General features: G+C 46.8%; 1 protein-coding gene across 1 annotated transcript in view; it reads right to left on the minus strand.

The window, feature by feature from the left end:
• The window catches only part of CHSY1 (chondroitin sulfate synthase 1), an 84,546-nt gene extending 58,533 nt beyond the window's left edge, over positions 1 to 26,013 (minus strand). The window contains exons 1-2 of the mRNA XM_054388184.1: positions 25,754 to 26,013; positions 15,333 to 15,828 (exon numbers count right to left, since the gene is read on the minus strand). Coding sequence (XP_054244159.1) covers positions 15,333 to 15,828; positions 25,754 to 26,013 — 756 coding nt within the window. The remainder of the gene's footprint in view (positions 1 to 15,332; positions 15,829 to 25,753) is intronic.
• Positions 26,014 to 26,579: the final 566 nt, after the last annotated feature.

Raw genomic sequence — 26,579 nt, forward strand, 5'->3', positions numbered from 1 at the left:
TCCAAAGTTACACCATTGCTTCTGTTCCCAAAGGTTGATGTAGGAAGGGCTGCAGCAACTCCACCAAACACTTGAGGACTTCAGAATAAAAAAACCCAAACCTGTGAAAGCATCATCCAAGCAGTAACATTCAGGAACAGCATCTGGAATATTTTATAGTGATTCAGTTCCATACCAGCACACACAAGGCTGCCAACATTTCCTTTAGCTAAGCACAGAGAGCAAGAGTTACACACACAGCCACACAACAAGGAATGCTTTCCGGTGTGCAGCAAGCAGGGCAGATGAACCAGAACATGAAGAAATAGGCACATTTTTGCCATTATTTACTATTGAGGCACCACAAGAACCACTGCAGCTCCTTTCTTCTGCATATAATCATCATATTGATAAAACTGGCACCAACCCCAAACTGGACATGGCTTTTTTGTCCTGTCACACAAAGAGAGGCACAAAAACAACCGGTGACACTATGCGGGCTACAAAGAAAACAAAATCCAAGCTACTGTTCTTCTTCACATACTCTCTGCTCAGACAAGAAGAAAGCATACTCTCAGAAGTCTCTTTCCAACCTTGCTTTTGGATGAAGAATTGATGTTTCACTGGTACAGTTCACCAGCTACAGTGCAGGCTGCTCAGTGTTTTTCCTGCGCTGGCCATCAGTCTGGGGCAGGAGTTTTTCCACTTAGACTTCACTTGGATGCGACACCAGGACACATCCCATCAGCATCGCACTTGTCACTTCAGAGCCGGATGGCACTGCTGGCAAATCTCAGAGCACACTGCTTTCTTGGCAGGTAATCCTCTTTGCCTAGGGGAGCCTGACATAGGGGAGTTCTATGCCCAGAAAAAATAGCATCATTGTAGCCCATCAGATATGCTTTCCACTTTTAAGGATTAGAGCTGTGTCATAGTAAGAGCCAGGGAAAACAGCAGGGTGGTCCTTATCTTGCACCTTGTAACTTTTTACTGTTTACTTACCTTTTTTTTTTTTACATTTACAGTTCACATTGTCATCACACTCTCTAAGCACACAGTTTCTTCAGCAACTGCAAGTGACTGAATGTCCTGCACTCTCATCACTTCTGACCTCAACTTTTATGACTGTAAAACCCTCCAAAAGGTGAGCACCTGTAAAATAGGTCCCTGCTTTACACAGGCAGCTAAACTCTCCCTCACAGCAAAAAAATGGTTCACTTAGAGCAGCCGTTACAAAAGGAGCAACATCTGCTCTATAACCATAGGGCAGAGTGTTGCACAAGAGCAGTTACTTTGGCCAGCCTGATATTGCAAATGCAAAGGTATCTGGTTCCCTCGTATCTCTACTCACAGGACCTCTGTTTAGAATATTTGAAATTACTTGGAGTCCAACCACACTAGTAAGACCCCCTGGGTTCCACTCTGGCTCTCTTGCTTCCTTCACCTTTCACCTTTGGGAGGTTCTTCCCCATTCCTCCGCTTTGTTCCCATGTGCCTGCAGAGTCTCATCTGCTCCCCTGCTAGCTCAGCTCCCCCCAGCTTTAGCAGGAAATCATCTTCAGTGAGTGGCCTGGGCCATGGCTCAGAAAGGCTGATGGAGAGCCACAGGTTTGTTTCTGGAGGAGTTTTTGCTTCCATTTGTTCACTCTTTGATGGTCTCTGGAACTGAAACAGACCATGCTGAATCTTTTTGCATTTTCTAGCTCTGACTTTTCTGCACCTAACTAGAGGAGAGGGGACACTTCCCAAGCTGGCTCTGGGAGAACACCCATTCCAGCAGAAAATTTGGCTCTCTTTTCCCCTCTGAGAACAAGCCTGCTCCTGCCTCACCTCATTTCAGTTCTGACAGTGGAATGTTAATTGAAGTGACTGGTGAAAGAGGGGAGAGAAGGTGTGGTTTGGCTGCAGGACACAGAGTTACGACCTCTTACACTCTACACCTTGCCCTGACAGTACCTCCTCCTGTGCCCTGGGGGTAACCCCATGCCCTGGGGGAGAGCTGTCATTACAAAGAGTGGAAGGAGCATGGGAAAGGTTTGCAAAGCACTTTGATGCTGAAGCACAAAATTCTATACCCGAGGTAAGAGTTCCCTCAATGTACTGGGAAATCAGGCTCCTCCAAAATTCCCTGTGAGCAAGGTCAAAACCACGCTTCTTCAAGCTTGCTTGAGAATGACAGCTGGTTTAAAATTAAGTTGAAAAGTAACTTCTCACCTGCTTGTGAAAGAGGCCACAAAAAGCCTAAATGCATCTTCAAAGTCTAAACAGGTCCTCAACAAGAAATACTCCCCAGAGAGGAGAATAAGTACAGGCAGATGTTCAAAAGCCAGAGCTGGGCACTGGTGCCAGGGCTTGGGCTGGCAGTGCTGCTGCTCTCAAGGGACAGAGACTCAGTGGTGGAACACACCATGGACCTGCCCCAAGTCATCTTTTGCCACACTCAGCTGCCAGATTTCACTATTTGTCCATGCTAGCAGACACAGGGCAAGAGAGAATATCAATGCCGAAGCAAAAGAGCTTAACATGACACAGGGCATATCCCTCTTGTGCTCTTCTTTTATTCCATGAGACCCACCTCTGGTAATTTGAAGAAAGGTTGTTTGTCCCCAAAAACTCTAATTTGAGTCAAGAACCCAGCAGCAACAGCATCAGAATGTTATTTGGGAATGGAACTGAAGAGCTGTCAGATAGCTTGGGGGGGGGGTGTATTAAAAAAATGCACAGAAAACTAAACACAGGAGTGTGTTGGCAAACCTTGAGATGTCTTAAAGTCAAAGGAGACAAACATCAGAGATTCAGAACTCACCAGGATTTTGTCAGCTTAAAGAGCCACCTCTCACTCCCTCCCCTACATTTCAAAAGCTGAGCATGCGTTTCTGAGCAGGACTGGTTTCAGCAAGGTCTCTGTGAAATGAGCATGAGGACACGTGCAGGAGGGAAAAAAATAACAGGGGAGGGCAGGAGAAGATGGGAAAATTAATCCAGAGGCTGCAATAAAGTTCAAAAACTTAGTTTTTTTTTCCAGTTGATAAGTATCCCTTCCCTCTGTGCTGGTGCACACACTGTCTTTCAAGCCAGGTGTCTCTCTGAAGCAGAAATTCAACACACCTTTCCCCAGAGAAAGATCTGTTGTCCTGCAGTCACATTGTCAAATTCAGACACTTAATTCCAAGTTTGGAAATGAAAGATTCCAGTTCTGCTTTTAAAGGGAGAATCTCCAGGCTGCTGCTCCATCCCATAGCTAACACCAGCTTTGTTCAGGGCAGGCCACAGCACAGCTCCCAGTCCTCAAAAGGAAAGGGAGGCAACATCTAAACAACCTGTCACTGTACATGACAGCCTCAGAGCCTGCATACCTCAAACAGTAACGAGTGCTAACAGTCTGAGGCACCTCAACAGATGTATAGCCAAGCAGCTATAAAAGAGCCTTTGTGCTGGCTGGAGAGAAACAAGGCATTTTCTATAAGGGAGACAGCCCTGACCACCTAGCAGAATAAACAGAGTTACACATTTCACACTGCCTCTGCACCAGGAACCACCAGGGCAGATGGCACAAGGCAGACTCCATGGGCTGGAGGCATCATGTGCTAGCTTCTGTGGAGCCCCGACAGGGATCTGGAGGAGCCAGATTACAACCAGAAGGAAGATGACATTGCCCCCACCTTCCACCTTCCTTGCTTGCAGTTCCCATATCAGAACTGCACTGCTTGATTTAAATCTGAGGAGATCTGCAACTAAGCAGAGACTTGCCCCTGCAGTAGAGTCCATGCAAAGATCATCACAAGTACCTCTGATTCACCATCCAGAGCTGCAAAGGCCTTTCATCCTAATGCTTAGGCACTCAGCTCCTATTGCATGTATTTTGAAATATCCTTTTCACCTACAGCCTATTTTCCCTTTCTGAAATTAGGCTAATTCTTTAAGACTGCAGGGGCTATGGAGCTATTTTTGGTGTAGAAAAGGTAAGAAACCACGTGGAGGGCTCCTCCTCAGGACAAGCACATGCAGCAGTGATGCTGCTGCTGGGAAAGTTCAGGATTTGGCTAAACGTATTATTCCACAGGATAAGAGGTGGCTTCCAGCTGGGCCTAGTAAAACCCATCAAGGCAAAGTGCAACTGCAAAAAGCTGAGAGTGACTACTGCACGCACAGTTCACCTCTAAGGAGCTGGAGGGGCTGGAGGGGTGCAGGGAATTATTACTTGAGAAAGCCAAAGAAAATTGCTCTGTTCAAAATTTGGGAAAGACATAGCTCACAAACATTCCTAGGGAAGCCAAAGCCCTGCTGCTTTATGAAGATTAAATCTGCTATTGTCTCTCAGTTGCTGGTGTCTTCAATAGAAGAAGGATAGAGAACCAAGTACGTCAGTCAAGTAATCTGTGGTATGGTTAAACAAACAAGGTAAGGGTATGGTTCCATGACAAATGATCTGTGATAAGGTTAAGCAAATTTCTCTTGTCAGGACACACAAGCAAGGGAACAGTATTTTTGCTGCTGTGGACAATGAAGTGAGGTATACATACCGGGGTCACTCTAGTTGGAGTAACCTGTTTCTAGTCAAGCATCTGATCTGAAGTTTCTATGAAAGCATTAAAAACCTTGGCTCAGGCATTTAACCCACTCTGCACCCAGGCACTAGGGGGGACTGAAGGAAAAACAATATACAAAAAGCTCAGACCTAAGAGACAGATGGTTTCCCATTGAGTAGTCAGGCAAAATTACACAATATTAATTCTCAACACCCACTCACTGAGAACTTTCTCAGTCCTTACTGAGGACAAAGAACACTGCCCTCACGCAGAGACGCCGAGGGCTGAACTCTGCTGACCCTTAGGCAAATGCTTTCTCTCTAAGACATGTATCAAGAAGTATGGTTACAAAGGATTAAGGCGGCTGAGTTAATGCAAACTAGCACTCTTTCCTGCATTCCTCACCTATACAGTGGTGACACAGCCAGCCAAAACATGTAGCTTTAATACAAATAAGGTTTAAAGAAGTTACTGCCAAGTAATTGCACCCATTGAAGGCCTATGAGCAGAGGAACCTTCGTTAATACTCCACTGCTATTCTTAGAGCACTTCTGCAACCAGCAGCACCAATCTGAAGTGGCAGCCATGAACATCAGCAGGCAACAAGCTTTCACCAGCAAACTTGTGCTTGCCTTTCAGGAAGCACATCCACACAGGGTCTGAGCATGACCAAGGGGCACTGGGGCAAGGCTGCAGCATCCAATTGCTGGCTGCCCACTCAGAAAGGCTGCGGCCACTCAAAGGCAGATGAGCTTTCTGACAACAGCCTTCTTTCTTTATTTCTCTGATAACAGGATTTTCTTTGCAGCTGGAAGAAGGTGGCATTAGCACTTCTGGAACCGTAAGCAGCTTTCTGCTACCATCTTCTGCTTTCTAATGGACTGCCGGATGAGTCCAAAATGTGGGTTCCCATTTATTTCACTACTAAGCCTAGCCTCTGTCTAAGAACCTGTGCTTAATCTCAATGCTGCTGAAGACTGCCTCCAAGAACAAAAACATAGCATTCAGCTAGAGCTCCTTAAAACCATTCAGAAGGAAGGATTAAAAACAGAGACTTGGATGGAGCTTAGAGTCAGTAGCCATGACCCTACCAGTGCTCTCTTCATTACGTAAGAGCATGTCATGCCTTTTCCTACACCCTAGCTTTTCCTAAGCTCTTTCTAAGCTAATGACTAAAAGCTCTGGGAGCCTCATTTCACAGCTCTGCATAAACTTTTAGGGGTCTCATCCTGTGCTCTCAGCTATAAACCAGAAAAGATGCTAAATGAATTCTTTTTCTCTACTCCAACTGCACCAAGCACCGAAGCTGATTGCTGGAGCTTCACCTACACTGCAGCGCTGGGAGCAGGTCACTGCCAGCAGCAGAGGTGAAACAGCACCAGCAGACTGCAAAGCTTGTCCTGAAGCAGAGCAACGGCAGAGAGAGAGAGCTTGCTGTGGTGGCTTTCCTCTCACCAGTAGTACTTCACATCAGGGTACAACACTGCAGCATGCACAAAGTATAGAGGGATAAACAGACATGGATAAACAAAGCATAAATGGATAAACACTCTGGGTCCCTAGGAGCAACTTCAGTTCCGCAAAGACTTTGACTCCTTTGCTGAAGTCACCATTACCATAGAAGATGCAAGTAAGTGGCATGAAGTTCAACTGGTTCTCAAGAATCCTCTCTGATAAAATTCAGTCACAACTTTTACTTTTGCTTAATTACTGTAATAGCACTTTAAACTTGCTCAAAAGACCTCTGAAAGAACCACTTACAACCAACTTGCTTTCATAGAGGACACCAGCAGCAATTCACTTTTATGTAAGAAACTAACCAAAACCAACCAGAACTCAACTTCCAAGGCTGCAAGAACCCCCAAATGCACTTTCAGCTGATACTTCAGGATATAAGAAAACACCACCAGTCAGATCCCCAAATCCTTCCAATTATGTTCCCAACTTCTTTGCAACACAGAAAGGTCATTTTGGTACAGGCACGCAGGAAGATAATCCCCACCCTTCAGGCAATCAGGATTTCTGGCAAGATTTTAAGAGGTCTCCAGCTGACAGCCATGAAAATTCACACCACTATGAGTCCAGATAAGCTTTTCACACAGGAAATTAGTGCTAAAATGTTTTAAGCATTTTAAGGATCAATTAAAGATGGTGCAACAGTCCAGCAAAGCAGAACTAAGTTCTCTGCTTCCAAACCCAGATGGTTTTAGAATACAAAACACCAGCAGCAGCTCCTCAGCTGGGAAGTGTCTGCAGGAAATTAAATTAAACAAATCCTGGACAATTAATCCTCTGTGCAGTCAGACAACATACCCACACCATCCTCAGAGTCCTCAGAGCACAGTGCAGAACCCCCCAACTAAACTGCTACCTGTCTGCTGTGGGTGTCAGATTGTCATCGTGCATCTTTCCCTGTTCATCCATGAACCAATGGCTCTCTCACCACAGCCTAAAAAGCCAAGCTCCTTAATCACATGTCAAGCGCACTTGCGTGCAGTGCATGAGCAGACAGCTGTCACTAGAAACTGCAGCTGCAAGATATTACAAAAAAAAAAAACAAACAAAAAACAAACACAGCATCACACTGGTCAGCACTTTGGGGGTCCCAAACTCCATCAAGGACAGTGACTTTAGGAGTAGGGCACTGTGAAGCTGAAGAGGCATTGGCAGCTCCCGAGGAGTCACCTGGTGTCAACAGCTCTTTCCAATTTATCTGCCAGCACCAGCATCAGACCAGTGACTGCAACATGATGAACTGACAAAAGATAACTGTACAGGCCACAAAGGTATCCTCAGAGCCTGCCCTGGTACCCTATCAACCCAGAGAGCATAGGGGGATGCTAACAGAGCAGTGTTCAATGCCATGCTGCTGTGTCGAGACAGAGTTACTCTGCTAGGTACTATTTTGTCTAGAACCAGTAAGAAAAACCTTCAGAGGTGGTCAGTGCTACACACTAATGTAGGCTGCTGTAACCAGTAAAGTACCTCTGGGTAATTACCAGTGTTCATTCCCTCCACATTCAGAAGAAAATATTTTACACTAAATTGTTCTACAAAATTAACAGATACTACATCAAAATCCATGGAACCCATTTGCTTTTTGTTTCTTGTCTAATAACTATTTTTACTTAAAAAAATCCAACTATTTCTGCAAACACCATACTCCAACTATAATACAGCTGGCACTGAAAGCACTCAAGCTGAATGTGTTTCTACCACCCCTTCAGTGACCTCAGGTAGTTTCTATTAAGCCCCTTCCCCACATCAGCACTTCATTTCAATTTCCCACCACCAAACAAGTCTGGCTTTTCTCTCCCATGCTTAGAGGCTCTGACACCTCCAGGCTGCACATGCTTTAAGCTGTGCTCAGAACTTGGCTCTCTGAGGGGAGAAAAGCAAATATTCTCTCCAAATCTACACAATTACACCCCACCCCCTAAACATCCAGGTCACAATTACCCTCTACATACAGCTCAACTAAAAACTTCCATGCTGAGAGCCCCAGCTGCAGACACTTTATGTTCACTTTTGCTGAAAAAAGATAGTTTTGTTGGTTTTGTTCAGGTCTGGGTTTTGTTTTTTCATTTTTTTAGTCACATGGGACATTTCACAGAGATTCTGTTTATACAGAAGTAGTCATGAAGTGGTTTATTCTTCTACCCTCATCTTTTATACACAGAGATAAGCACTACACAAAATGGAAAAGGAAACTTACCAGCTCAAGGTTTGGTCAGACATAATTGACCCACAGGAGATCACTGACTACATAGGTATTACTGGGATGTGTATTGATCAAGTATGGAATTTAACGGTGTTATTCCAAAGTGTCCAGTCAGGTGGGACTCAGCTACAGGAGGCAGGGAAGTGCACAGCTCTGATCACAGCACAAAATCATTTTCTCCAAGTACTGAGCCTCACAGCTCCAGCGGCTGCAAAGCAAGGTCTACCTTGTAGAACAGAGATGGCTTTCCCCTCAGTTCCAAAGAGAAAAACACATTTGAAAGCTCCTGGCCACATATTTCCTTCTCTCTGCCTATCCTCATTGCTGCTCAACAGAACAAACTCAAATCCTCAAGCATCTTCTGAGTGCTTTCAATTAAGAAATTGGGGTGATGAGGTATTTTGAGTTCTTTGTCCTGTCATGCAATGAAGGATTAGCCTTTCCTGATGTGTCCTCAAGGTAACAACTAATCCTAATGGCTCCCTAAACTCAACAGGCTGCATAGATCCTAATTTCTTGTATCAGTGTGAGCTGAAATTCCCCCCACACCAACAAGAACCAGGCTAGCTCAGTCTGGAAGCGAATGAAAGCTGTATTTACAAGCAGATCTACAATCCACGATGAAATGCAATGAATATGTACAAATATACACAATTCACAACATGTACAAATATATACAATCAACAGAAAAGCACAACCAAACTCCTTTTGCTTCCCCCCAAAGGGGATCTCCCAAGGGGCCTCCCCCCCAGACCCGCCTGGCAGAAAGCAGAGTTAGTTAAAAGCAAAAAAGGCTGTTAACTTAGCTCGCCAAGGTCAGTGTGTTATCTTCAGCCAGAAGAGAACAAGAAACAGCAGCCAGACAGCCCAGCAAGTTGCCCTGACTGCAGACTGCAGACTCTCCTACTTTGTTTTGAGTAGTAGTTCTTAAACATTTCTATCTGTCCAATGGAAGTGTTTAGAACAATCATTATTTTGCTTTCTTACACCCAATTGTGATTTATTTACATTCTTTCACCTTTCTGCTCGAACTCTGAGAAGAAAAAATTAAAAAGACAGTTTCAAACCATCACATTTCTAAATGAACCACTGCACTTCAAGGAGACAGTAAGGCGAGGAAAGCAATACTTGTGTTTGCTGGATTCATGGCTGAAGCTTCCTTAGTCTGCATGACACCACCAAAGTCTCCATTTCAGGAACATTCAGCTTAGGCATTAGATCCCTGGAATGGGTTGTCCAGGGAGGTGGTTGAGGCACCATCCCTGGAGGTGTTTAAGGCCAGGCTGGATGAGGCTCTGGCCAGCCTGATCTAGTGTGAGGTGTCCCTGTCCATGGCAGGGGGGTTGGAACTAGATGATCTTTGTGGCGCCTTCCAACCCTGACTGATTCTATGAAGTCATCCAGCTAACCAGGGACACATTAACCATGTGCTCATACAAACTAGGTCATTCTCAAACACTCTCTACAGCCTGAGAAGGCATGCATGTGTGAGCACAAATCACACAGCTTTCCCCTTGCAAATGATGGCCAGCAGAAGTCAGCCAGATCCAGACTTAAGTAACTCTGGTACGACACTTACTGCTACATACAAAGCACCTCTTGAAATCTACAACAAACTTTTACCAATCTGAGTTCAGAACTCACTAAAAATGACTTGGTGCTGTTGAGTTTTCACTCTTTGAAATACATGGTTCTGAAATAAGGTAAGTCAGGACTTGGGTACAGATCTGAGGTCTCCCTCCTATTCCAAACCCTCTTAATCCACCTTGGTCTCACAAACCCAAACTGCAGCCTTTACCCTCTCCTTTGAGCTCTCTGCCCTCTTCCTCAGCAAACATTGCTACTAAAACTAGCTCACAATGGTCATACCTCACTGCCTCCCCCACTGCCCTTACAGACTCCTGTCACATCAGTCATGTATTTTTGTCTCATGCTGAGCCCCATGCATCACCTTCCCTGCCCAGATAATGCTCTTCTCTTGTCTTACCTGTCTATCCTCTGACAAAACGTCATTCCTCATTACCTTCACGAAGCTCAACCTCCAGAACGGACGGCCACTCACTTGCGACTTATTCTGAAGCCAAGAATACATCTCTGAAGTGTTTCAAAGATAAAATTCAGTGCTTAAGAAAAGATGATTTTTAAAAATCCACTCTGGGCATGCTTATATCCTCCCTCTCTCACACACACATGACTTGTACTGCACATTTCCTGAATGAAGAGATGCATTGGGCTACACACACGGCAAGATAAAGGCTCTCTGGCTGTAGCTAAGTCTCCACGCCCTGACTTCAAAAAACCATACAAGTTTGGAAGCAGGAATATATCTATTTCTTACAGTGTCTGATTTCAGATTTCTGCTGCAAGCTCCCACCATAAAGCCAAGTCACACAGAATCCAAGACAAGGGCTCACAGAGCAAGACCAACCAAATGCCACAGTTCAACCCCACTGCCCAAGAGACTGTGATAAAGGAAGGTGCTTCAGAGCACCCACCCAAAGTACCATCCTCACAGCCCCTATCCTGCACTGCTTCCAGATGACAGCTCTTGCTGCTGAAGCCACTGTGTGTGGTGTGCTAAACATCAGTCAGCCACAAACAGGCTGAATCTCCTTTTTCATTAATGAAGGATAGTTCTTCCTCAGAGGATAAAGCAAGAAAACTAAAGGTTAGCCATTTACAGCTGCATCTCTCCAGGCTTTCAGTTCTTTCTGATCAGTCACTGCAGGACCTTCATTTTTTTTTTTTTTCCTCACTTCTGGATACTTTACAGAAAGCCATAAGCTCCAGTTTTACCCATGGGAGAGTCCATTCCAGGAATGGTGCATTCTGGCACTGCCAATGTACCTGGCACATATGATGCGTACCTTAAGAGTTTTCCTAACCTCAGTGACTTTCAGCATAGCAATTATTTTCAATTACTCCAGACAAAAGACCACACAAAATGTTAATTCAAATCCCCTTTATCCCAGAATCATACAATGGTTTGGGTTGAAGAAACCTTAAAGCTCATGCAGTTCCAGCCCCCCATCACGGGCAGGGACACCTTGCACCAGTGCAGGCTGCTCAAGGCCTTGTACAACCTAGCCTTGAACAAACCCAGGGAGGGGCATCCACCAACTCCCAGGGCAACCTGCTCCAGTGCCTTACCACTCTTATGGTAAAGAATTTCTTCTAATGTCCAGTCTACATGTACTATTCCCTAATTGCCACTGCCCTGCTTTTTCCCCTCACCAGCGTCCTAAAGGCTGGACCTACTCTTCCTTGACATTCGTGTTTCCTGATGTGAACACTCCCTCTGTCACAGCTTCTTTGCCATGTGTATTATAAAAAAATCCTGTCTCACTTCAAGACATTTCAAAGTCCTAGTTGCTAGTCTGGAAGAAAGCCCTGCCCTCAACACGGTTGCTGCTTCTTAATTTCTCCCACTGCCTCAATAAGAACAGAAAGAAAAGCAGCCAAAGCACTTGGGCCTTTGCACCAGCAGTTAGAAGTAGCATAAACTGCTCCATTGGAGCCAGCAGTCTCTATCTTGCTGTAGGACATGGAAGTGGTTAGTGCCACCTGAAAGACACCTGTGCCAAAAGGGTTTATTACTGAAGGATACATACCAGCACTGCCTTGATCTCTAGCGACTACAAAGAGCTTGTATTAAAGTTACCAGCACTCTAAGGCGAGGATATTAAACCCAAGCTGGAACAATACTCAGCAGCAGCTACAAAACGAGGCTGGAAGAGCACTGAGCTAACAGAGCAAAGGCTTCGTAATTCAGATGCATTTAAAGGAAACATCAGACTCAGATGGAAAAATGAGACCAACGAACCAAGTGAGACAGCTTGTCATCAACCTGTTCTCAGGCTGAATAGCCAAGACAGCACATGGCACCACATGGCAGTGCAGAGGAAACAAAACTAGCACATCTCTGACCCACACAAGATGGAGTAGCAGAACTACTGGTGGGAGGAAACAAAAGAAGGAAGGAGACTTGAATATGTCACGTTTTTCTCAGAAAGACACCAGAAATTTAAAATGCCAATATTCACCAAAAATGTAGAATCACTTCCTAGCAAGATCAGTACAAGCTTTTGTCCCCTTCCAGAGGAAGGGCTGGGCTCTGTGTCACCTCATCAACTGTCACACTCCCACCTGTAAGCTTCAGAGATTTCACAGCTCCATTCTTTTAAGGATTCTTTTCTTCCAGTTTGCTGCATAAAATCTGTAGCTTTGGCTGGTCCACCCTGTAGAAGGATGAGTTTTACAGCTATTTGTCAAATAGCAATTACAGTGGCAGGTTTAACAACGATGATAATCCTTGCTATAGGGGACTCACATTTTAAGAGGCATGTCTCATCTGTTACTCAGCCTGGTCACAGGAGCCTAAAATCCATCACGGGTTGCAAACTGCTCCTGGGTGCATCAGATGAAGCTCCACAGAGCCCAGCTTGCACATGGTGTTGCTGCCTCTTTTGCGGGGTGAGATGAAACAGAAAGTCCAATGAATCATGGTGTCAATTCCTTTACTGTATTTGCTGAAAAGCTCCTGACAGCAGGAAGACCCTGAAATGGGCAATAACTGGTGCCACTAAAGAAGTGGTCTAAGAGGCACCACAGAGAGCAGTGGAGTGACAGAAACACAGGAAGGGGGTGGAAAAAAGGGGTTTGAGGCAGACTGCTGAGAGCAGAAAGAAAAACAGAGAGCCAGGCCAGGAGATGCATTTGGGCACACCACCAGAGCCAGAGCCAGTGAAGAGGAGCAGCACAGTAAAGACACTGTGAGATTCTCAAATCAGAGAAAGGGGACAGTGACAGTCATGGAGATGAGTAAAACGACTCTGGGCACAGGGCCCACTGCGAGAACAGTGCAGGGAAATAAACCTCCCACACTGAGGTCCAGAGCTGGAGATGACTGCAAAGACCTGAGCTCCTCATTTGTGCTGCCACTTGAAACTCTTCAGAATAAGAAGTGCAGGAAGCAAAGAAGAAGTTTGAGGTTTGGGTTTTCTGAGGCTAACAGCATTTTGTTTGCAGATTCTTGTGCTGTCACTGCTTCCCTTTCAAGGGGAATTGTGAAGAATGTGATGGTTGTGCCCCAGCAGGGCAGGCACAGATAAATTTCTGCTTCGTCAGAAGCTCACTGAAATACAGCTCTTTGCACTTCACTCACAGTGGCCTGTTACTTGATGTTCATCAACTACAAGACATGGAAAATGTCACATTTACACCGAGCTTTCCTGACACAGCTGTTTCAAACAGCTATTGTTTTATCTTAAATAAAATATCAGGCACATTGAATCTAGTTCCCTGAGCCAGGAGAGGACCAGAAAGAAAAGAAGAAAAGATGACTGATTTTTAAATTGAAAAGCCTCAAGCAAATGAGAGTGGACCTATCCCTTGCAGAAGCTGGGTGCTTTCATCAGTGAAACTCTTCCTCCTCTCCAAAGCAGGTGAGCCTTAACATCTCAAACTCACAGGTTACTTCTGAACGTCTCACAGTGTATAACACTCCACACAAATCAATTTCCAGCAATTCACAGCACTTGGGAGAATCCAGCAGTATGGATAATTTAACAGAAGCTGATCAAACAAAACTGATTTTGAGAAAATCCCAATCTAATTCTGTCAGATGGCATTCCTCCTTCAGGTGCATGCTATTGTTAGCTACTTCAAGTCAAAATTCAATCATATTGAATTCAGGAGGCCTTTGCCTGTTTCAGCAAGGTACAGGCATTCACATCAGAAGTTATTACAACTCAGAATGTCTAGACGAGAAATTTTATGCTGCTAAAAACTGTGGAAATTATATATAAACTAGTTCCAGGTGTCTAAGCAGGAAACATGGAGAGCCACTGTTAGCCCAGAAAGTCTTCATGCACAGGAGACACAAATGAATTACTGCAGCTGGAAACCTCCTTCCCCTTCCTCAGAGGCTTTCCCATGACTGAACTGAGACCCAAAACAAAGCAACAGCTTTCAAGGGCAGAAATTCAGTGTCAAAAGTTTAACTCAAGTCTTTGCCAGACAAAAAGCAGGTCAGCAGCAGCAGCATCTGTCATCATCTGTGACCACAGCTCCTCTGTCACACAGGCAGAAGACTCCCTCTCTTTACCCACATCTCATAAAAGGACAAAGCAATAGCTGCGTACAAGTCATAAAAGATAAGCAGCTCACCCTCTCTTCTGCACACAACTTCTCCCTTATTTCCAAGGGAGAACAGCCAGCGTTTTCCCTGCTGCCAGCGGAGAAACTGCAGTTCAAGCCTAGCAGGTGTTTTTGATCAGATAGTCTGTAAACACCCAGGATTCACCTCAAAGAGCCCAGCTCGCCCTGGCAGGAGAAGCCCCCCTTGCCCCAGGAGGAGCTGCCAGCCCCCAGTATCCAGCAGCAACAGCATCAGGAAACTCTGCCACAAGCAGGCTGTGACTCTCTTGTTTTTCCCCCCCAACATGCCAAATTTGCAGCTACATCAGTGTGGGCAGACACCGAGTTTTGGTGGTTTGTCTCTGCTGATGTCAAGGACCTGCTGAGCAGCATGGGGCTGCCAGTGAACCTGAGCAGCCAGTGGGCTGGGGCTGTGGGCAGGCTGGGAGGCAGCTCAGTACACAGGGTGACAGTGCCAGCCACCATGAGACATCTCTGCTGTGACTGCGGTTTGGGAAAAAACTGTCACGGCAGACATTTGTCAGCCTTAAACACTTCAACCACAGGAAGAAGCACAGTAATCGAACCATCTATTTTCCACAGTGACACCATGCCATGCCCAGCTAAAGATGAAAGAGGCTTGGACAGTAAAGACTGCAGGGACCTGTGGCCATTCTGATTTAAACTTACTCCCTCTCTGTCTAAATAGACACCTTTGTCACAAATGATTAATGTTCCACCCCTCACCCCAATGTGCTCCCTCCTTACTGTTGCACTTCCATATCTGCACAGGCCTTTCCCAGGGCGACACTTGTAGGAAGCAGTGTAGAAACAGTACAGCTGGATGGTCAAATTGCAAAGGGAGGTGAGCTCTGGAGGAGCTTTTCTGCAGCTGTACAGAGACCCAGCTGCTGCCACCCTCTCTCCACAAGCCCACAGTTGACACTCTGTGCCCTCGTCCTTACCTCATAGGACCACACACACTGCACTCCCGCAAACCTCCGCACGCATCTGCCCACTTCCACGTCCTCGTGGGTGGTGTACATCTCTCGCAGGCACTCGCCAATGTGGGGCACCATTCTCCTCAGGACTTCCCGGCTCATGATCACTCCTGGTCCCCCCATGCAGAAGTTCTCACCCGGTTCCAGCGCCAGCTTCCCCATCTCCTCCGTGGTGCCAAGGCCAGTCTGCCCGAGAAAGAGGGGCTCGCTGCTGTTCAGACTCCTGAGGAAGCTCTCCAGTTTGTCCCCTTTGATGTAGACGTCATCATCAGCTCTCATAAACCATTCATACTTGTCCAGGTAGTGGTCATGCATGTATTTGAGCATCATAAAAGATTTCTTCTGAGGTGGGTAAGTGTCATCTACACCTGGAAGCGGCACGATGGGGATGGGAATAGAGGTGTCTGAACCCTCGCTGGAGAAGAATTCAACCTTGCCAGGAATGCTTTTGGACCATGTTCTAGATTGAAAAAGACAGTGAGAACCAATTAAGTATGCAAACCAAGGCAGGTACAAAAGGCTACTAGGGACCACTCAAAGGAACCACAGCTCATCTGCTTTACAAATTTTCTTTTTAAACACCTCGAAGGGTTATTTTTTTTCCATACAAATGAGGACATTCACACAACACACAAAGCAATTTGGTACAACACACAAAACATTCTGACACAACAATCATCCGAGTATCAGTTTTGCATCTCTGTCCCGACAGAAAAATAATTCAATAGTAGTTGTTCACCAGTGGCAGGCAGGATTTCTTACATACACTCAGTATTGGTCTAACAGCTATTAGTCACAAGATACAGAGCAAAGCCAAAGGGAGCCAAGATGGGCAACCACCTCACATACAACTGGATTTAATGCCCCCAAACCTTCCCTGCGAGTTATCCAGCATCATACCCACCTTCAACTCCCTCTAAGTCCCTTAAAAGCTCCAATGTGCTTTTGGTACTGACTTGCAGAGTAAATTTCCCAGGAAGTTGTGAGAAATCAGTATCTGGTGGAAAACCAACCAACCACCAACTTCTCCAGATGCTCTGACAGAAGTAAAATGTGCCTGTTTTGTGACAGCCAGAGAAGCAACCTCAACCTCAAATGGGTCTGTCCCTACCAGCAAAGGACTAGCAGAAAAGCAGCTCCAAGAGCTGCAGGCAAAGCACAAAATCCCAACAGATGAGCCACACCTCCCCACAGCACCCACAACTCCACCAGCCTTCTGCATGTTTCAGGCTGGACGGGTAGAGGACCATCACAAAAAAGGAGCCTCTTATGTGCAAAGCATCATAATCTGCTTCACATCTTCCATGCTCCCATCTGTCAAATCCAACCCATCTGCGTGGGCAAACTGGGTCATTTACACTGCAGGAAGAGACGCAGGATGATTCCTCATGGCAGACTGCAGAACGCTTAACCTCCTTCAGGGAGAATTTCCAACCACGTAACTGTTACAGTTTTGCCCTAAACATTACAATTTTTAAGCTTTCAGTACCATTTTCTCCAATTCTACCCAAGAAAAAGCAGAGTTCAAGTATCCTTCACAGAAACTCACAGAAAACTATTTTCATTGGCAGACCAACAGGGTTTGCCACCTTTTTTTATTTTTACAGGGGGAGAATATTTTCTAATTATGTTTGGCAAACTATACTCAGAATATAATCTATATTCAAAGCAGAATGTGAAAACACTCTCAAGGTAAAGGACACAGCATTCCCTCAATGCATCACTGTCATTTTACCAGATGCCTCTCACACAGGTCTCTTGCCAAAAGCAGAGCAGATTTCGGGCTTTAGAGACCATCTGAAATTTGCCATCTCCAGAATTAGCTACCATCCAAAGTTCTAAGATGTAAAAATACTCCAGAAGAATGGTTCCTTAAGTTCCACTGGGAAATGCAAAGGTATTTAATTAGTACTAATTAAACATCAACTTCAAAACCTTAGCAGTTACACACTACTTCAGCTTTGTGTAATGAATATCACCCAATTACTTTAAAAGCTTTGTCTTCTGGATTTCTCACTGCCATGGATAGTGTTTCCTAACAAAGGTTTAGATCCCAGAAGAGCGCCAATGGAAACACTCCTATTGACAACAGAGGTGATGAGGCCTTTAATCATCAGTGCTGCAATTAATGTACAGTACTACTGGTTACAAAGTTACATCCTGTCAAAGCACTGAAAACTGCCTGTTTCAAAAGGAGCCAGGCTCCTATCTTGAACTTTCGCTAACTACTGAGGAAGTTCTGTTGTTTATTTTCCAACACCCACAGCCCACATATAAATCATCTCCTCTTGAGTGAAAAGACTACATGGTACATTACTCTTTCCATATCAACTCCTAAGTTTAAACAACTTTTCCATTAAAGGTACTTGATGCAGTCAATTTTCAATTTTACAGAAAAAAAAAAAAGCAGAAGCTGCTACTGAAAAATGCAGCTCATCTCATCCACGGTGTTCAGTTCCCAGTACAGCTTCAGGCAGACCAGGACACTCCACAATTCGCAGGTGAAGTTATAAGCTAAAGTCTCATGGACGTTTCTGTTCACTGACTTTTCAAACTTTTAGTATATTGAGACCAAATCCAAAAGATCTGCCTCTGTAATGATTACAAACTATGGTCAACACAAGATTACTTCTACCACTTTGAGCTTTAGCCCCTTTCTGGACTCTTCAGGAGCAGTCTTCAACTCTACTTTTTTATACCACCACCCCTCCTGTTGGTTCCCAGTTTAAATTCACTTCCTGCTCCCCAGCTAAGTACCCTCATCTCATGACCCCACTATGCACTGTCATAAGAAGAGTTCCCATTCAGCGGAGAGGGAAAATAACACATCCACATCCATAAACACTGGCACATTCGATTCTGAGTTCTCATACTGCATTAACCCCCTCAGCTCAAAGCCAGTTTGACCCCAACTTTTCATGGACCTTGGCCATATTTAAGTTTCATACTGAACTAGAAGTAAACCAGACATATTCCTGTGTACATGGGGGCACAGCACACACACGAAGAACATGGCCTAGTGACAGAATGAAGGGCAATGGACGCAAACTCAGTCACAGGAAATTCCATCTCAACATGAGAAAACTTTTTTACTGTGAGAGTGACAAAGCACTTGAGCAGGCTGCCCAGAGAAGTTGTGGGGTCTCCTTCTCTAGAGATCTTCAAAACCCACCTGGACAGGTTCCTTGTGATCTGCCCTAAGTGGTCCTGCTTTGCAGCAGGGTTGAACTCGATGATCTCTGCAGGTCCCTTCCAACCCCTAGCATTCGTTGATTCTGTCACAGCCACATCCCAAGGATCAGCCTGAGACTTGAGTCGGGACCACAACATTACTCCAGCCTTGGGTTCTCATGTCCACATTGCCCCAGCACGGCTTGACTAAGCCTTTGCTCATTTCCTGCAACCATGCAATTACTAGGATGAGACAACTTGATATGTTACTGGCGACTGTGGCTTTGAGCCCTTGTTCGAACTCAGACAGACGAAACATGCTCCCACATCAAAAACTGCCTGCGTGTCTGTGTCAGTGCAAGCGCTGCCAGGCAGAGGCTGACACAATGGCAGTGGCCATGTGCTGCTCCTTATGCCTAAGCCACAGCTCATCGTGGCCCTTTTCTGGGGAGTTAATGCAGACAGAGCAGTTTGCTCAGGAAACACTGTGCTGCACTGGGACAAACAAACCAAACCACAGACTGCAAGATCAACTGCGAGTAGATTTTTCTGACCCCAGCTATCAGCAGAACTAAGGACTGGTAAACATGGGGATGAATTCTGGTCAAAGCTACTTTATACTTCTTTATCTGACATTGCCAAGAATCAGACCTGGCTCAATCATAAGCAGTTCTGCAGATTGGTGTTAACAGCTGCATTTCTTGCCTGTCCTTCCATGCCCACTCCAGTTTCACTATGTCTGCTTTCAGGTTATGAGCAGCAACCAGACCCTTCAGCTCCTTAGGCACAGAGCTCTTATCTCAACACCTTTCTACTTTTGTAGCCACAACAGCTGATATTGCTTTTCTGGTGAAGACTTCTCTAAGACCTCCAGATTGTATATGCAAATGACTTGTATGGTTTGCAATAATTAAAAAAAAAAACAAAACCCAAGGAAAGTATTGTTCCCCTGCCCCTCTCAAAGGGCTCTCCATCACTTTGTTTAAAGGAAATGTGGTCACAACATTTCTGCCACCAGACTCCTGCACCTACACCTGCAGACCTCCACTGCAGTGCTTTGCTGGTGGCCTCAGCCAGCTTCAGGCCATTTTGACTCTGCCCAGAGAGAAACATCAGGTTCTGAATACAACTGAGATGTGTACTGAGCTGGTAATTTAAAAACCCAGGACCTGAAATGCTCTGACAGATGCCAACCTTATCTCCTGAGTGTAATCTGAATCTGCTCGGTTAAAGAGCAGGACGTGCATGAATCAGGACAGCAAGGCTCTCCATTACCTTCCCCAGGAGCAGCACTGCAAACAACCACAACAGCGTGTGACCTGCTTTCTCTCAGTGCTCAGGACACACAACTCCAGCAAAGCCAGTGCTGACAGGGGAATCAAACAAACACAAAGAGGAAAACTAGGCAATGCCTCCTTAGAAGCTACCTCTTAGAGAATATCAGGACCACTCCAGTATTGGTGACTACCAAGTAAATTTTACCATCCCTTAACTGGTTTTGCACAGCAGATATCCTACACGTACCCTATCCTGAGCAAGTCACCAGTAAACATCTCCCTTATGAGGAAAGGCTGAGAGAGCTGGGGCTCCTTAGCTTGGAGGAAACTCAGGGGTGACCTCATTAATGTTTATAAATATGTGACGGGCAAGTGTCAGCATAGAGCCAGGATCTTCTCAGAGATGCCCAATGATAGAACAAGGAGCAATGAGTGCAAGCTGGAGCATAGGAGGCTCCACATGAAAAGAAGGAAAAACTTTTTCACTCTGACAAAACACTGGAGCAGGCTGCCTAGAGAGTCTGTGGAGTCTCCTTCTCCAGAGACATTCAAAACCCGCCTGGATATGTTCCTATGAGACCTACTCTAGGCGATCCCGCCCTGACAGGTGGCTTGGACTAGATGATCTTTTGAGGTTCCTTCCAACCCCTAACATTCTGTGAAACCAGGTGCAAAGATTTTGTCACAGTTGGTACAGATATTCCTGCAGTACAGAAAGCTGTGTGCAGAGAGAGTGCTAAAAAAACCCAGCTAAAAAGTGACTATGATTATAGTTACAAAACTTTGTCAGAAGTCATTCCTTTATTTAAAAAGCATAGCTTGGAGCATGTTGAGCACAGATCTGGAATGTTTTCTCTTCAGTTTCCACTGTTTATTATTTATTTTTATTACCTTGCTTTGTTGTCAGTGCTCCAGACTCAGCAGAAGCACAGTCAGCAGTGTTATGCAGACAGTGCTCCCTTTGTAGAGACCCCAACTGGAGACAATTACCAAAAAATGGATTTGGGTTTTGTCTGTAGCTTGGGAACTTCCCTTAGAGGAGGTAAAAACTCATTTAAAGTTTAGAGAAATAGTCACCTTGTATAATTAAGGTGAAAAAATTCATAATTTGCAAGCAGCTCGGCAAGATAATGGAGCTAAAAGACTGATTTCTTAAATACGTGGTTCAGGCAAATTCCATAATGAATTTGGGCTAGTTTTGCATAACTGTTCCTCAGGGTCTCATCTTTCCAGCAAGACTTGCTACAGGAGAAGCAATGAACCACAGCTTAGCCAGGAGAGCTGCATACAAAAATCAGCATGCTGCTCTTGCACGTGGTACTGCAAAGAACCATCATGGGAGCCCAGAAAAACAAGCTGGCGTTTTACATTTCCAGATAGGTTTAAAAGAGCTTGTCAGCTCAGATCTGCACTACAGAATTCCAGTTTTGAGGAAGAGGTCCTTTCAAGGAGGACAGCTTGGTATCTAGCTTTAACAGAGAACTCAAGCATCTTCCACAGATCCTCAGAGTCCTCTGAATTAAACTCCTCCATTTTAAAGCGATGTCATGTTTTCTGTCCATGGATAACCATCCACCTTCCTTGCAGAAGCAGGGACAGAAGCGGATCAATCATCCATAGACACATTGATACCCAGTGGGTAAGACCAAGATCAAAGCCCAAGTGTCTCAGAGGTTTGGGCCATATAATTATTATGGGGTGTGTAGGTGACTTTGTTTCTCCTTATCCCCCGCCATGCATCACTGCCAGCTCTTCTCACTGTATTAATTTCATACGGTTCCTTAAACGTCTTTGCAAATTTTAGGTAACAAGGAGTCACATGGAAAACACAATGGGCAATGGGTACAAGTTACTCCTGGGGAGATTCCAATTGGATTCCAGAAGAAAATATTTCACCATGAGAAAAGTTAAGACATTGGAGTAATCTCCCAGGGAAGTGGTGGATTCCCCTACACTGGTTGGTTTTAAGACTCAGCTTGCCAGGGTACTCGGCCAGCTCATCTCAACTACACTGCTACTTAGAAAGGTTGGACCAGAGGATCCTGGGGGTCCCTTCCAACCTGGCATTCTGTGATTTTTTAACTGCTTGCTGCTTAGAAAACCCAAGTACTTCATTACTTCTGCTAGAGCTTGGAGGAGCAGGACACACTGAGTTCTCACTAATGCTGCAGTACAATCCCTATGTTAAGCAAACCATACATCACACTATCATGATGTTCAAAGTCATTTCCCTCCATCTCCTCCAGAGAGGCAAGAGTGCTCCACAATCCATCATATCACCCCACTAGCAACCAGAAAAGGCCAAAGCCAAATACCACCCAGCAGCCTCCACCTAGGCTCTGAATTTAAAAGGAGCACAAAAATGTGGTTTGTATTACCCTTCTGTAGCAACTAGCACAGGCGCAGATAGACAATGCAAACTCCTTCACACCCTAAATCCTTCTGGCTGCCTTACATTGATGCTCTTCTAAGCACTCAGGTATTTGGATTCCAGTGCAGCTCATTTTCCTGTAAACCACCACAAACACTCTGGCATCACATTTGAAACAGAGCCTCTGAAAGGGCATCCTTCTGCTGCACAAGCAGAACAGCTTAGCACAAGCACCAGCATCACTCATGCTCCTTGCCTCGTGGCACTTCAAGGTGCCATGGGGACAAAGTACCATGGCTGCATTCCTGCAGAGATGCTGCCAAAGGCCAACCTGACATCTCACCATTAACTGCATTCACAGCTGTCTTCTCTCACTGTTCCCAGGAAATGTAGTTGCTATGCAAAAAAAAAACAAAAAAAAAAAAACAGGGTTAACTGCCTGACATTTCTCTTCCTGCGAGAGCACTGAAATCTTCTGGGAGACTTCTTATTCCCATCCTCTCCTTCCTGCAGCTCTTTTAGGATAACTCCCCTCAACTGCATAACCATTAGCACATATTGTGGCACTTTCCCTGAACCCCAGCCATACCTTAACTCCTTCCTGTATGGCTCTTTCACTGCCTATGCCTCATCCTTTGATGTGACATCACAGTTTCTGCTGCTGCACTTCACTGGCCTCCTGGAAGGGAAGCTCTGCCAACCTGGCTGTCAGATGCAGTAACTCCTGAAGCTACAAATCTGCCCTCCGAAAACCTGTGGATCCAAAGCTGATTCTCTGCCTGGCAGACTACAAAAGCATGACTCTTTCAGAGCCAGCAGCTCCTGAAAATCCAGCAGACCCGTTTTGCCTTGCAATGGTCATTTTGCTCATGATTGATGTTCAGGAAGTAGATTGCTTCCCCTCTCGTTAGACCCTATCTGGATTCACAGCAGCAAGGATCAGCAAACGCTTTCCACTCCGGTCCCTTTGAGCTGTGTCTGTAAATAGCCTTTGAGCCACAGTAGTTTGGAGGTATTCAGCCTCTGAATCTCTAATTCCTTTCAGTGTTCTGGCTAATGCAGTACCAAGGCTCTGCACACACTGCCACCCCGGGAATGCCTGGCTAGCAGCTTCCCATTTCACTGGCTGTGCCAGCGATTCAGCTCACCAGGATGCTTTGTCAATGTAGTAATCCCAGCCTGCGTACTTCATAGCAACCAAAAGCCATTTAAGATTTCAGGTCTGTCTTCCCCTTCCCCCCTCCCCATCTTCCCCCAAAGATGTCTTCCTGTCAGCAGGACATTACCTCCTTTCTTTTACCAGCAGAGGTGGGAAGAATGCATTCAGCCCTACCGCAACTTTAGGAGATGGCTTTATTCCTCCTTTCTGAGAGCAGACGTCATCTCTAGAGGTTAAACCAAAATAGCAGTGCAGTAAAAAAACAATATTCAGATCTCCTTCTGAGGGGTGAAGGAACCCAATTCCACCAGCTGCATTTGTTAAGTTGCATCTTAAACCATTTTGTGTGTATGTGAGCAGACGCTGCAGAGCCAGTTTTGTGAATCCAGCTCTCCCACAGCACAGGACTGCTCAGCAAGGAGGGGCAAAACCAGGAAAGAGAATTCTGCCCTCACCAGCGAAGTGAAACACTTCACAACTAACACCCATCTCTGGACAATATTGGGATAAATTTCCCTTTCTTCAATTCTTGACATAAAATCTGGTGGATGCTAGACAATGTATTCTACCATAAAACTTGTTATGTGATGTCCCAACATGACTTCAGCCTTTCTCTGTTACACACACTTCATGAGATTTGCATTCCAAAATGCTCCCTCCCACATGATGAAGATGAATACATAGCCCTGAAGAAAGAGCTTCTTTCACCCATTTCAAAGCAGCAATCATACACTCTCTGTAACTTAATTGCAGATCTATGCTGAAAGAAGGAATTAAGTTTCCATTACAACCATTGGGACCAGACACTGTATTTCAGATTGCCCAAAGTAAGCAATTTTACTATATTTGATGCTGATATAAAGAGCTGGGCAGGGAGAGGAAGAGATGGTTCATCATGTGTGGTTTTGCCATCCTGTTCTTACTGGCCAACAGAGCAGGCCAGGGGCAGGCAGGGGATGGAGAAGAGTTTGTTCTACCACAAGACTTGAAGGGATGTTTTATCAGAGAAAGATCTGCCCCAGAGCTCTAGCTCTGACAGTGCTGGCTGTGTGTGCAGCACTCAGTCAGAGCCAGGGTATACGCAAGCTGACATTTTAGCTCTTAACTCTTTCAGATTTCCCAAGCAGGCTCCCAACACTGCCTGCTGGCGCAAACGCCAGAGCAATAAGCATAGTTCAGCAGAGCAGAGTTTCTCCAGCACCACAGACACATCTCTCACAGAAGAGATCACTATCCTGATGCTGCCAAGGCTTTGGACAGCAGTTCCGTTAGCACGCGGTGCCCATGGCCATGTCCAGCTATGGCTGGAGACCATGCTGCAGGCCACAGCAAGCAGTGCACACACAACTGCCTCTGCTCCCAAAAGAGGTGTGCTCAGGTAACACACATGGCTCGCAGACCCTGGGTCCTGTCCTAGCTTCACCAGCCTGGAGTCAGAAGCTACTGACTTCTCCATTCAAACTGTTCCACTACCTGGTCCAGCCTCTGCAACAGCTGCAGCAAGCCAAGGCTGGTTTTACTCTTTGTTCCCAGCTGCATTTTCTGAGTCTCATTCTGAAGCACATACTCTCAGCTTTGTGCAGCAGTCTTTCTCCCTATCCAGGGCGTTACAGCAGCCTCCAAACTTCATTTTTATTAATATCAAGTTGCTGTCTGTCTTCAGAAACAGCAGGCAAGGACTGCACCAGCAAGACGTGGCCATGCCCAATGTAGAAGCATTGAGGGAAGCATTTTGATGACCACATCTCCCCCAGTGACCAGTGGTAGGTGCCCCCTCACTATGGATGAGCTGCTTGATCCTCAGACAAGACCCCTGGGTTTATCTGCCAAGCATCGGCTCAACCAGACTGTGCGAGAGTGTCAGCGTGCCCCAATTTCATCCTCCATATCTCCACCAAATTGCCCAGGCAGCTGAGGGGAGCTCGGGGCACCCCTCACCCCGGCCCTGCCACCTGGAGAGCACCTCAGTGCTGCACATCCTGCACCCAAGGCTGGTTTGGGGAGAGCAGGGTCTGAGCATGCCCTGAAAGATCCTGGGGGTCGCTCACAGCTGGCCCTAGGAGGGACGAACGGTCCCCGGGCCAGTGGGAAGATGCCTCAAGGGCTCCGCCGCGGGAGACCTCCTGCCCTGGGTGGGTCTTAGCCGCTCATCGGGAAAACGGCCGTGCCGAGAGCCGAGCCCTGCTGAATTGAACTGAGCCTTACAGAACCAATCCCAGCCAAACCCACTTGAGCCTAGGCGAACCCATTCGAAAAGACCCAGGCCCAGCCAAGCCGAACCCATCCGAATAGAGCCCAGCCCAGCCAGTGCGAACCCATTCGAACGGATCCCAACTCAGCCGGTGCGAACCCATCCGAACAGAGCCCAGCCGAGCGGCGCCGTCCCCGCGCCCGCTCACTCACTCACCGGTGGGCAGCCACGGCGCGACTCCGCAGGTACTTCTGCGCCGTCATGACCCCCACGAAAAGGAAGCTCTGGGCCGGTGGGCCGGGGCGGCGCGGCGGGGCGGCGGGCGGCTGGCGGCAGCCCTGCGGGCGGACTCGGCGGGGCCGCGCCGCCGCCGCCAGCTCGGAAGCGCGGGGCAGGACGAGGCGCGAGGCGAGCACGAAGCCCAGCACCAGCCCCAGCAGGACGCTGAGCCAGGCGCGGCGGCCGCGGCCCGCCATGCCCGCCCGGCGCCGAGCCGCGCAGGCCCCGCGCTGCTCCTCACAGCGGCGCCGCCGCCGCCCCGCGCTGCACCGCCGCCAGCCGCGCCGAGTAGCCCAGAGCCGCCATGAGGGGAAGGGGCAGGGACGGAAAGCGAAGGGGAAGGAGGGGAGAGGGGAGCCCCCGCCTCCCGGGCCCAGCCCCTCGGCACAGGCGCCGTGTGAGGCCCCCGCCGTCGGTAGCCCCGCCCGGCCACGGAGGGTCGGCCGCGGGGCTGTCGCCGTCCCACGAGCCCCCACGGATACCGCCATCCTAAAGCACTTGGGGGTGGCCCCCACTTGGGGTACGACTCCTAGCGGTGGGGGTCTGCACCCTGGGTTGGAGAGGCGGACCGAACCCCAGGATGTGAGCTCGGTACAGGGACCGACTCCTAAAGCACCATCCTGGAGCGGGACAGCATCTCCTGGGCGGCATCCCCAGCAGGCTGTGCAGTAGGTAGCAGAGATTCTCCCTCTCTGCTCTGCTGAGACCCCGCCTGCAGAGCTGGGCCCAGCTCTGGAGTCCTCAGCGCAAGAGAGACATGGAC

Source organism: Indicator indicator, chromosome 16 (assembly GCF_027791375.1).
Source record: "Indicator indicator isolate 239-I01 chromosome 16, UM_Iind_1.1, whole genome shotgun sequence".
In the NCBI taxonomy this organism is placed as follows: Eukaryota; Metazoa; Chordata; class Aves; order Piciformes; family Indicatoridae; genus Indicator; species Indicator indicator.